General features: G+C 29.4%; 1 protein-coding gene across 2 annotated transcripts in view; it reads right to left on the minus strand.

Annotated features, from left to right (window-relative positions):
• Positions 1–690: 690 nt before the first annotated feature.
• Positions 691–13,759, minus strand: part of LOC111620513 (DNA-binding protein SMUBP-2-like) — a 55,349-nt gene continuing 42,280 nt past the window's right edge. For both annotated transcript variants that reach the window (XM_023362440.1, XM_023362441.1), the window contains 3 exons: positions 12,424–12,601; positions 6,730–6,865; positions 691–1,652 (listed from right to left, as the gene is read on the minus strand). In XM_023362440.1, coding sequence (XP_023218208.1) covers positions 966–1,652; positions 6,730–6,865; positions 12,424–12,601 — 1,001 coding nt within the window. In that variant the 3' untranslated portion in view covers positions 691–965. The remainder of the gene's footprint in view (positions 1,653–6,729; positions 6,866–12,423; positions 12,602–13,759) is intronic.

A 13,759-nucleotide genomic window follows, 5' to 3' on the forward strand; every position in this document is an offset into this window, starting at 1 on the left:
TATATAATACTTAGTTTAAAAAAGTCACAAAAATAAATAAAGTAAAAATAGAAATGGAGATATCGTGATTCGATGAATTGTCACGAAAGTTTTAAACTAGGCGAAGCGAGGGGGCATAGTTACCCTCTAGTGGAATTAAAATTATTTTAATTATAATGGTTACATAAGTTTGATTTATGTAATGATTCATGAATCGTGTTTTTATGTTGTTCTTTANATAATGCCAGGCTGCAATTTTTAATCATATTATAGATATACAATTTTTTCAAATTGCAGCCCAATCAGAAATTAAAATAATTTTGTTAGAAAAATTACAATATGAGGTAAAATAAACATAATAAATTTTAATTTTAAACTCCCTTTACTTGAATTTTTAAGAGATTAAGGTCAAAATTTATTAAAAGAAACTGTTTTCTTTCTTAATAAATCTTGATTTCATAATCATTTTAGCATCTTGAATTGTAAATTGTTTTCCATGGAGTTAAAAATGTAATGGACAAACACAAAAGGGAAAAAATATATTTTATGTAATGTCTTTTTACTTTTGAAAATTCAAATAATTTATCTTTATAACAATGCTTATTTTACTACTGACTGGAAAAATATTTGGAATAGTTCACAGAGAATTAAATAATTAATAATAATTTATTCAAAACAACTGAAAAACTTTTTACATATTACCTACGAAAATCTGTTCTTTAAAAAGAAATAATTACAATTGACAATAATAATTTCTGAAATACAGAAATTAAACTTATCTATAAATCATCAGCATATACTGGAACTGAAAAATGTATTATTAAATTACATTATATTCAATATTTTTTGTTATCCAGAAAAAATCTTGATTTAGAATTTTCAAACATTCCTCTTTTCATCAATGTCTTATGAAAATATATTTAATATTTAAAATAGTTTATTTTATACATAATTTAATTTAAAATCATAATAAATATAGTTACAAATTATTTCTTTTTAATTTTTCTCTGTTGTGACATTTCTGAAAGTTTTTTATCCAGTTTTTTCTGAAGATGTGCTCTTGTTGTAGGATCTGGTTTTTTGGAAGGTACTCCGCTACCACTATACAGTTTTCCCTGCTTGCGAATTTGACTTCGTGCATGCGATCTGGCAGCGTCGCCGCATCCGTGAATCTCGGGCATGTGATGACTAAGGCAAAAATTATTTCTGCAAAATTCACATCTTTGACTCAAAACACTTATATTTGTTTTGCATTTTGTGAAAAAGCACATGCTGTCTGCTTTTTTTATTTCTGTAAGAAGTGTATCTAAATCTTCATCGATATTTATATCACTATCTTTCTTTTCAAATTTTGGACGAAGTTTCAATTTTTGTGTCTTACATTTATCTTTAGGCTTATCCTGCACAACTGGTTTACAACGAAATATGTGAAGCTTTAAGTTATTTTTAGGTAACATTTTATTGCATATTGGACAGTTTTCTTCACTTTCTGATAAATAATTATTTGCAGAATTGTCAACAACCTCTGATGATAAATTTTTCACATTTTCATCTTTATCTTTAATAAAAGAGTCAGTAACATTTACAATGGGATCTTCATGTTTGGAAAGAATAATGTATCGATCAGATCCTTCTCCATGACTTGAATGTATCAGACCAATTCTCTCTGCTAGCTATTAAGGAGAAAAAGAAATTAAATATTTAAATATTACTTTAAATATATAATTTATTATATATAATATTTTTTTTTAAACTGCTAAAACTTTATTGTATTCTTTGTTGTTGTAGTAGCTAAAAAGGAAAATGATAAATCAAATTGCACTCTATTAAAATTGAATAAAAGACGACACATGTTTTTATATGTTTCTCATGAGTATCTGTTTAATCCATTGTACTGTATGCTTAACAGAGACTTTGAAGAATAAGAAAAGTAGGATTTTTATCCATTGTGTAAAAGAAGCAATGTTTACTTAATCAAGTTAAAAACACACTAATATTTCTATTTCTATGCCAGGATCATACATTTTGTCCAGTAATTATAGGTTCTGATAAACCCAAATTTCATTGTATGTGTGTGAATATATAGATTATAACTGTATTAAATGTTTAAAATATTATATTTCATCAATGGTAAGAAGAAATTTACTATAATTTACTATGATTTTTACATTATGTTAAGCACTTTTAAAAACAGAGACTGTCATTCCATGAAAATGTCATTGTATGATACTTCAGTAGTCATATTTTGACATCTCATAGATTTGTATCAAAATATTTTACAAGCTAAGAAACTTTCTATTGAGAGCAGTTTTTGTTGATAAATAGAGAGATGAAGTATACTTTTTTGCTATCCTAGTATGAACTGCCATCAACCATGGATAGCAACAAAGTATAGTAAAAAAAATATAATTATAACAATCACTCTTATTGCAGTAACACCATCACCAATTCAATGCTAATGGAAAAGATGTACTGCAAAAAAGAAGAGTTTGAAATTTTTCTTTCCTGTGATAGTATTACTGAATAAAAAATAAGGTGGATTTATCTCCAGCAATAAATTTATTAAACAAAATTGTTTTCAACTCAACTTGATAGACCAGCTTCAGTTGTAACCAGGGCTGTGGAGTTTAGGTGTTTTAGTCAGAGTCGTCAAAAAATCCGCCGACTCCGACTCCTTTTTACTTACCAACTTGTTATGTATATAAAACAGAAAAGTATTGGAATCATGTCAAATTTGACCCTCCAAAGTTTTTTTGCAAATCTACACATTTGGAGACCTCCTGAATCCCTCAAAAAAGTCAATAAAAAGGGAAAAATTCATGCACATGTGTGTGTTGGCATCTAATTTGTTTAATTTCTTTATTTTCTGTTTTGAGATATTAAACAATATCTCAGAATGGGTAAAGTTTAAGAAACAAAATGTGGCACTGTAGCTTGCATATAAAGGGGCATTAATTAATACTATTAAATTTTGGTTCTTAATTAAAGGTTGACAGGGTGAAGACATAAAAGTGGTCATGTGTCATATCTCTTAATGAATATTTTACTCATTATTAGCGTTCAAAATTTAAAAAAATAAAATAAAAAAGCTTATTTTGAGGGTAGAGATGAGTTTTGTCATTTTATAATAGTAAAACCCATTAAAATGATGATCTCGCCTAAGATGTTAGAATGTATATGGGGACATGATTTAGTTCAACCACTTTGACACTTAATAACTAACTCCTGTGTTAAACCATCTGACCACAGAAATTATTAGGCTTCAAACAGGATGAACAAATTCATGCCCCCCACAAACATTCTAACATCCACATGTATAAAAAAAACTTTTGCATATCTCAAAATTTCAAGGTGTCCTGAGTCCAAAAATGTAAAAATTTGGGAGGGGTCATTTTTTTGACCGAGTGCTGCACTATACTTTTCCTCTGTTATATATAACAGCTGGAAAGTAAAATTATCAAATATATATTTATATATTACTTAGACGAGTCTTTTAGCTTTGGAATAAAAAGTTTCTACGCTCTATCTTTATTAGAACTCTATTTATTGAATCTTTTATTCTGAAGTCACGTGATGACATCAGAATTTCTGGGTCTCTTTTGGTAATAAGTCCACCCCTGGTCAGAGTTGCATGGTAAGGAAAAGTCGGAGTTGGAGTTGGTAGATTTTTACGCGACTCCACAGCCCTGGTTGTAACAAAGAATAAATAGAATAACGCTTTTAGAATAAATTCAAAATTTGTAACTGTGCATTGAAGAATAATTTGTAATGTATAAAAATATAAATTAATTATGCTGAAATCTGAAAAAATTGTAGAGCTATAAATTTCCAGTGTTGTCCATCTGCCTGTCTTTCCTTAATCTCAAGAACGGAGTTAGTGGATGAAAGCCTAGATAAATATGAAAAGGAGTAGGAGGCACCTGATTAATTATACATGAACTTCCAGTGAAAACTGGAAGTCATGTTATTTCAATTCAAAAATTTTCTCCTGAAAGGAGTTAGATAGATGACTAGCATGACTCAATTGCTAACAGGAAAAGTATGATGTACAAGGGTAAAACACTACTAATTTGAAGTGGAGAGCATATATTTTAAATTAAAGATAATATCTTGTCGCAATAAATAATTGCTTTATCATCACAATGCCAGGCTGCAATTTTTAATCATTTTTAATTTATTTAAATAACTTCCCATATCATTTATAATTGTATTCTGTGTAGTAATTTTATGACATTGATAAAGAATCCACATCATGATAATTGATGTAGCCTTGTATATTTCCAGCATCAAGATGTTTTAAGTTATAATGGGGTCATCCATCAGTCTTACTATTTTAGTAACCTCCCAATGCACTTCAATATTGGTTTCCATAGCTTATGCAAAAAAGAGCTGCATTGACTATAACTTTGTATGTAGTCCATTTGCTCACTAATTCTTATGGCACAACAAATCAGATGTACTGTACAACAGTTTCCCCATCAGATTAATGACAACCCTTATGATCAATGACTATAATTGGAATGACAAAGCAACACAGAGGTGCATATTTTTGGGCATTAATGTCACCTTCAAGCATAGAGCAATCTACACAGAAGTTTATCAACAACCAAATTACCACCCAGTTTTCATACCATACCAATCCTTTGACCCACCCTTCCCATATCAACATTTGTTTCAGATCCTTAATCACAAGAATGCACATATTTCTCTATGGCCATGGATGATATTCTATCAAATTGGTTAACTCTCTCATCAATTTGTTTACAGAAAGTCATAGCACAACATGTATTTAAAGTAGAATAAACAATTGTTTTGAAATACTTTCTTGCCTTCACAAGGTAAGAAAGTATTACATAAGATGGTAAAGAAAAGCAGAAACATCACCTTCAAGTACAAACATAATTCCACAGTTTTTGAAATACAATATTATGCAATGATAAGCAACCCCCCTGTAATCTTTCCAATGCAGCAGGAATTTATTCCATACTTATGCACAACAACCAATACATCAGGGCCACTATACGGAATCTTGCCAGTAGAATTTAAAGACCACAAATGGGCTATACAAAGTTACAAGTAACATCACACTCTCTGCTTATGCAATGAAAATCAATACTGAAGTACAATAGGAGGATGCTAAAACAGTACAATTGATGAGTGACCTCTATAACTTAAAACATCTTCATTCTGGAAATATACAAGGTAAATTTTGGACAGGGCAAATTTACATGATGCAAATTCCTTATCAATGGCATGGAAATCACTTTATGAAATATAAATTAAGACAATTATATTTTCTTTTATACATTAATTAACTCCTTGCATCACTTATATGTAAAGGTTATATTTTTTTTTATTAGTGTAACTTGCACATTATTCTCCAACAATATTAATTTGCTATTCTGCATTCGAATAACCATGTTCTTTTTTCAAATTTTGAACACATTCTAAGAAATTTGTTCTTTGTTACAATTGAAGTGGATCAATCAAGTTGGGTTGAAAATGTATAACAGCTGAGAGAGAGAGAGAATACAATCAGTGCTGCCTAATTTTAATGTGAGAAACTCAGTCATTTCATCAATTCAATTACTTTGAATATTCTATGAATTTATTTTCATCACTCACTTTTTAAATGCAAATAAGAAAATAAATACAATGTTTAATGAAACAGCTCTTATTTGCAATGTTACTGTAAATAATTCTTCATAGATCTAAGACATTATTTATATTGGTTATAATTTATATTACTTTTAACTTCATACATTCATAACTACAAGTAACATGAAATACAGTAGACACTGATATTGTTGTCAAAATAAGCAGGTTCCTAAAAATATAAGCTAAAATATAAAATATACTATAAAAATTTCACTTAATGATAATGATGTATGGCAATCCTCTACTTTCATACCTAATTGGTTCCTGAAATGTATGAAAATACAGCTATGTAAATAATATCAAAAAGGGTTTTTGAAATATTTATTTTTTATTGATTAGTATCTGGTGTTTTCTTCATAAATTTGCCAAGAGAATTGAATTGTACTCTTCTTCTTTTCTTGATATAGAGTTCTGTAACATGCTATGTCTTTTTCTATTGCCCTTCGTACATAAGATATACATTCTCAATCAAATGAAGGTTATGAGACCTTGATTTCTTTTTCTCCGTATCAACACTACTGTTTTTTTCATTTTTCACTCATGTTTATGAATTAATAAGGGCAAATTTTTTTATAAAAACAACAATGCACATTAACTAATAGCGCACATCCTAACGTAAACTGATCTTATCAACACAAACACTAACTCAAGACACAATCTGTGACACCAAAAATGGACATGATTAATGTCACAGAGGTGGGGGAGGGACTAGCAACTAATAGTTCGTGAGAAGGGAAGAATCATTACATGAAAGTGTGTGTGTTTCGCCATATATATAGAAAAAAATCGAAAGTATGAAATGTGTACAAAACAGCAAATTGTATGAAAGTAGAGAACTGCCTACTCAATTTGATTATCTTTGGGTAAATAACAATTACAATAATTTAGCACTAGTTGAGACAATGATTTATTGTTATCATCCATAATGTGTGGTTTATAGCCATTTTTTTAAACTGTCTTTACATGTTATTTGCTTACAATAACATCGTTTAAATTGTTGGCAAAATATAATTGAAGTAAGAAATGCCAACAATTTAAACGATGTAATTATATATAACAATAATTAATAATTTATGTATAAAAACAACCTACCTCATGGACAATTCTCCTTTCATATGAAGATAATATTGTAGGAAATGTCAAAATGTTTTCTTCACTCTGAAGAAAAGCATTAATTTTCATCTGCATCTCATTTTCAATTGTTTGTCTCTCTTCATCTACTTCAGGACTAAAAGATTTAAAAATTTATATTAAATAAAAATGATAAATATATTTAATAAATTTTATTTAACACACTATATATTGTGATAGGATATTTTTAAAATGCAATGACTGCATATTGCATTTCAATATTTTATTTCAAGTACATTTACAAATTGAACCTATCTGATTCATAAATTCTATGAAACTTGGCACCATTTTATATGAGAGAAACCAAAATCTCAATAAGAACTGAAAATATTTTTGATTATTACGGCACCAGATTTATTTAATTAACAGCTATTGGTTTCTCTCATCATATCTTATTTTTTAAATAATTTTGTCAATTATTATTATTATTATTATTATTATTATCTGTAATGATTTTTTTTAACAATAAACTGAGTGAGTGCTTTTTGTAGCTGAACATACTCTCAGGCACAATTATAAAAGTGATAATTAGTATTATATTTCTTGTATATAATACCATTAATTTTTCCTGAATAACTTACAATTTCTTTTATAATGTAAATATTTACTAAGTATGACATCTTGTTTGATGAATTCTATTAAATATTAAATAAAATTACAGCCTAACAGTCATATAGGCCAAGTTGCTTGCTGATGAGATTGAAAAAATAAAGCAGTGTAACTCTAATTAGCATGTATTGTTCAGAAAGAAATCTAAAAAGAGTTTTTTAAAATATGTTTAACATCAAAATTGGTTAAATTATGAGGTAAGAAGAGTCACAACACCTCAATGGTGATGTCTAAGAACTTCAAATTTGTTGCCTTATATGGTAAAAAGAGTAGGAACACCTAGCAAGAAAGTATCAACAATCTGGCCCACTCTGGCTGATGCAATGGCACATCCTGACCTTAGACCACTGTAAATCAAAATCACCTGATTTGACTCCCACACTCAGGGAGAATAAAAAGGGCTTGAACACGATCATTGGGGCAGACTCCAGCATAGAAGAAGCTCTACCTGCCAGCTCCATGATTTATCTTGCCGATGTCATGAATAGGATCCAGAAACATCAAGTTATCTTCACAAGGTATCATACTTACAAATGGAAGTACAATTCTAAGCTTTCTCTCTCTCTCTCTCTCTCTCTGTATATATATCTTCATGCTCCATTAAACATGTAAAACTGTCTCAAACCTAAGTCAAATATTTTATTTCTCATAATATTTGAGTCAAATATTATGAGAAATAAAATATTTGACTCCTCAAGTGAGGTTTGAGACAGATTTATATGTTTGAGATTAATCAATATTATATTAAAGGAATAATTATTCAATATTACTTTTATGTGAGTATAGAGTTAGAAATATTCTTATTAATGGAAAAAAGACTATATTTATCTAAACATATGTAATCTTACTTATAAATTTTAGTAAAAATAAAATTTATTTATTAGAAAATGAATGCAATGGAATAACATCACGATAAACTGAAAAATAAAAAATAAATTAAAGACTTATTTTGGATAATTTTTGACTACCTAAAGTATAAGAAGTATAAATATTTTGTCAGTCTAATTATAATTACCCTTATTCGTATAATATTTAAATATCAATAGTAATGAAGTTATGCAGACAATAAAAAAGTTATTGGTTTCATTGTTCTAACTTTGGAATTATGTACATAATGCAACATAGTACAGAATTATTTTATAAAAGTCACAAGTATGTATAAATAATCATAACTGAAGAAACCAAGCTACATATGCATTAAGAAAATATGAATAAGCACTGATTTCTGTAAGATATTGTATGCATATACATATGTATAATTTACTATCATAATTACTACAGTATAATTTTATATACAGTGGAACCCCAGTTAACGAACGTCCTGGTTAACGACCAAATCGGTTAACGAACTATTATTTTGCAAAAATTTTGTCTCAAATAATGAACAAAATTCGGATAACGAACTTAACGGCTTTTTGTGTCAAATTTGTAAGCTTGCCGACTTTTAGAGAAAATCAGTTAATCGTGTGTCGGTGATGGTCTAGGGTCCATTCGTACATTGGTGATGGTGGAGGAGACAAAGATGACAAGTATTTCATAGTGAAAATCGTTTATTAGAACAGGAAGATGCTTACATATTTGAGGTAGTTGGAAATGGCTTATCTACAGTATTTTCTCTAAGCACTGAAAAGTGGCGTATCGCTGGTCCTACAATAGTGCAAGCTGATCAGTCGTAGCCCCAGAGCGGATGAGATGGGTTCGCTTGGTCACAGAAGAGATGGTAGGTGACAGAACCGCAAGACTGGAGCGGTCCGCGAGACACAACACAAATTTTAGCGGGAACGACTTCCGACTTAATCCAGACGAAGACGACACAGATTAATCGCCATAGAATTTTTAGGAAAACTGCGTTTTGACCTTGATATTCGGGGTTTTTATGGTATTTATTCCTTAAATCTCACCTTACGATTTGTCCTATGTCCCATTCCTCGCTTCCTGATTGTTTTCTTCTTTGTCTCCAGGTGAAAACCGAAACCAGATCAGGTCACGAGAAAAGTTTGTTCCGAGGCGTTTATTCAACACCTGTTCGTCGACTCTGATCGGAGATTGTTGATAAACCTATAAGCCTTTCGCTTCTGCTATCTGTCATTTTAGAACAGTGATTCTCAAACTTTTTCAATCCACCGCCCCCTTTGTTCCATAAAGTTACATCCAACGCCCCCTAACCCATTTTCTCTTGTGTGAGAAAAGGATTGGAAATATTCTTAGGAAAACTTTTCTATGAATCTCACACTTTGTGCCCTTACTGTACATTGTTCTCATCATCTGGAAACCATTAAATGCAATGTTTCCTCTTATCAGCCCCAATTTTGCCTTTGGTCACCGTTCAATACCCTGCCTCTATCATAGATCTATTTATCGTGCCAGAAGGGGGCGTTATTGCTTACTTTGACTTTTATTTTAGCTCAGCGTTTCTCAATGTGTTAGAAATATTCAAGTTGTGACCTTCAATAAAAAATAAAAAATATATAAAATGTCAACATTTTATATATATTCCGTCGAATTTTTATATATAGAATTTATCTTTACCAATGGATACAGGCTTTCAAAATCCATAACGGATCCAACTTCTTCATCCATTAAACTTAACTCTTGTAACTCCTTAACGACATTGGTCGGGTTATGTGCAACAAGATCACTGTTACATAATTGATCTGAAATGAATCTATGTAAACGTTTTTTCAAAATGTACATGGGCCCTCTGCATTTCTCCACCACTGGTCTGATCTCTTTGCCTTCCTTATGTATTTTTGCAAAGGCAAATATTCTTGGAATTACTGGGTTCGGGTTATGAGATCGTTTAAGAAAAGTTAACACGGAACTTAATGGAGCTCGTTCAAGTTTTTTTTTACTCTTCTGTCTACATTTGTGACAATGCTTTTATTTACCCGCTCACATTCTGTTCTTCTAATGTATTTCTTCCAAGGCTTTGTTATAGCTTTTTCTTTCCATTATAACCATATGTTTACTCTTGTCAGCTCGTGTTAGGACCAATTCATTGTCACTCAACCACTGTTTTGCACGTTTTAGCTGTTTTATTTCCTTATTCTTCATTCTGCTGGTGTGATCCCTAAGAACATTCTTCCATCGGAAAAAATCCCTTTCTAACTCGTTAAATTTTAACAATCCTCTTTCCATTTCCGCTAATGAAGTTTGGCAAAAGTTTTCATCTTCTGGAACAAAGTTAGGACCTTTTTGTAGAATTTCCTTGATTTCAGTTGGGATGTGATGGGATTGTCCCATAAAACAAAAGGCGATGGGTTTACGTTTGATTTTTTCTTTTTTGATACTTGCTTACTCAAGATCCATGTCATTTTCTTGATATATCTTTTCCTTAAACTTTTTTGTACCTTTTTCTGTCAACCCGACCACTTTCGCATTAAATTCATTGAGACTCCCCAGGTGGTTAATATATATTTGATTTTCTAATGCAATGAGATCTTGTAGCATTCCATACCTTTTATTTTTCGCAATTCTGATGGATTTACGTAGACAGTCTTTTCTAATTTTTTCTTTCAATGAAGTACATTCCTTTGGAATACAATGGTACCTCAGGATACAACATGAAATTCAAACATATTTTTGCTCCACAATACAAACAAAAACTCACCATATGACATTACATTAGTTCGCAGCGCCATTTTTTATTCGCTTCTGTTCATCAGTCTCAGTCCACGTGTTTGCTTCGTCATGGAAGGATCTCGCTCGATAAAGGAAATCTTGAGGTATTATCAGAAAATGACTAATTTTATTGAAAAGAAACATCCCAAAAAGGTTCACACTGGCCGTAATGCTGCTCGGAGTAATGAAATTTGGCTAAGTCATTTTAGAAATATTTTAAAAAGTAGGCAAAGCCTACTTTTTAAAATGTTGGATGGATATTTTAAATGTTGGATGGATATTTTACCAAGTGATCTCTTTGGATAGATATTTTACCAAGCGACCTCTGTCCAACGAAAGTGCTGGTGGAAGTGAAGGAAAGATGGCAAAAAGCAGTGAATAAAAAATTTTAAAATTATATATAAAACAGAAAAGTTAAAAAATTAGTGTTAATGTAACAATAACTTAATACTAAAACTTAAAAATAACTTATGTTATGTAAGTTATTTCACTTCTCCCTCTCTCTGCCACCATTTTATATCTCCACCGTCGTCTATTCTCAAAGGTAAAGTGCAAATAAAACTACATTTTTTTTAATCAATTATTATTCTATTATGGTTATTTATACATTTCCAACTACAAAATGCATTTTCAGTGTTTTCCTTACTATAGTTTTTTTTAATGTACTACTTAGCTTTAATTTGAATGTGTTTTTCGTGTTGAAATGAATTATTTGGTTTTACATGTAATCATATAGGGAAAAATGATTCACCTTGCAATATTTTCATGATATGATCTCAGTTTCGGAATGGATTAATTTCGTATCCTGAGGTACCACTGAACATATTCTATAAATGGATATCAGGAAAACTTTGTTAAGCAGACATTGCTTAAGAAATTCCAGCTTACTATCCGCCTTTATTAACTTCAATGCCAATTTCCTATACTCCTTATATTTTTGTTCTTTTGTAAAAGAAAAGTTAAAACACACAAATTCTTAATTTCTATCTGCCCTTTATAATGTGATGCTTTTTGATGTATAATTTTTATGAATTTAATACTTTTGTGCATTTAATCTTTTAGGTTTATTTTTGTTTTTGTTTTTTATATTGCCTTATTTTATTATTTATATTAATGCTTTAATCTATTTATTATAGTAATTTTGAATATTGATTGGTTAATTTATTTTATGTTTTAATTTTGAATTTGTAATGTTCAAAAGTTCCGTTTTAATACAATTTTCAAATTTGTTCGATAGCCTGTCACCTGATGATGGCCTATTCCATTAAGCTGAAAACATTTGTGATTTTAATAAATATTCTCAGCGTTATAAGGTGTTAAATGTTTTATTAAATATTTAAAAGAAACTGAGTTTGATATTCAATTTATTAATATCTCACATTATTTGGATAAAATTATATTAAAATATAGGCTTATATTTCTTACCCTTTTAACGATGAAGAAATGTTTTCTTTTTCCTTTTCTGATGTCTGATTTGTAATTTTCTCTTTCTTTGATTTAACCTGCGTATTTTGTTTTTTATTACATTTGGATTTTTCTACAGAAGATTGTACTTTCTTAAATTGTAAATGTTCTGGTCGGTTCACATCAAATTTTCCCAATTCTAAAAATTATGAATTAATTAATTTGTTAATTCTAAAATGTATCATCATCATGTTTAACAGTAATATTATAACCATTAAAATATTCTAAAATTTTTATTAAAAAAATTATTATATATATTATAAAATCTGTTTTACTATTATTATTATTATACATACATTTCAAAAATAGATAAATATAACACTATGACACACATACCTTATGTCTCTGAGAACCAATATTTATTGTTTTACAAACATTTGGTTCTCAGAGAAATAGTGTGTCTGTAACATGAAAGTGAATTAAAAGATGTCTTTATTTCATTAAAATTGAAAACAAAGATTACTCTATTTAAGTTTCTTTTTAATGACCTAAAGTAAACAAAATTCAGCTCTAGAGATCTAAAACAGACCTTTCATAAAATTTATTTCTACTATATGATTAATAAAGAATATTTTCCTCACAGGGAATGAAGGAAAACCAACAAAACACTGGAAAAAACTTTCAATTCCATTTAATCTCAATATTATTGTCAATGGCTTCTTCAAGGAAGTTACAGTATTTATATTTTTAATAACAATATTTACATAAATGCTCCTTGACCTTAATTTTAAGGGTTCTGAATATACTTTCTATGTACTATTTTGTAATGCCTTACAGTGTAGTGATTTGCAAACATTTATAAAATCCTACATTTTGGCATCACATAACTTTTCTAATTATTATTTCTAATGTGTTGAAAATTATTAAACTTCTTAAACCTGCAGATTATTAAGTTGCTTGTCACCTTTTAAGATACTTTTGATGTCAGTAAGAGTGTAATGAAGGAGTGATCTTGTTTTTTCATATAAAGATATAATATTTTGGTGATTATTCTTTTATCCAATATAGATGAAATCAAGTTCTTTTCTTTTTCAAATGCAATCTTAACTTTCTTCATAATGTTCTCTATTAGCTTGTTTGCATACTCAATCCATTTTACTAATTCTTTATTAAAGACAACTTTTCTGATAGCATCTTGCTTCTTCAAAAGCTATTTTTATAAGATTTCTGAAGACAAATGCAAATTAAATGGCTCCTTTTATTTTTCATGAATATATATAGGATTTATATAAAAATATATTTCTTGATAGACTATACATACGAGTCCATATCATTCGGTCCTTTCATATGCTATTGA

The sequence above is a fragment of the Centruroides sculpturatus genome, unplaced genomic scaffold, assembly GCF_000671375.1.
Source record: "Centruroides sculpturatus isolate CEXI.00-Female unplaced genomic scaffold, Cexi_2.0 scaffold265, whole genome shotgun sequence".
NCBI classification, from domain to species: domain Eukaryota; kingdom Metazoa; phylum Arthropoda; class Arachnida; order Scorpiones; family Buthidae; genus Centruroides; species Centruroides sculpturatus.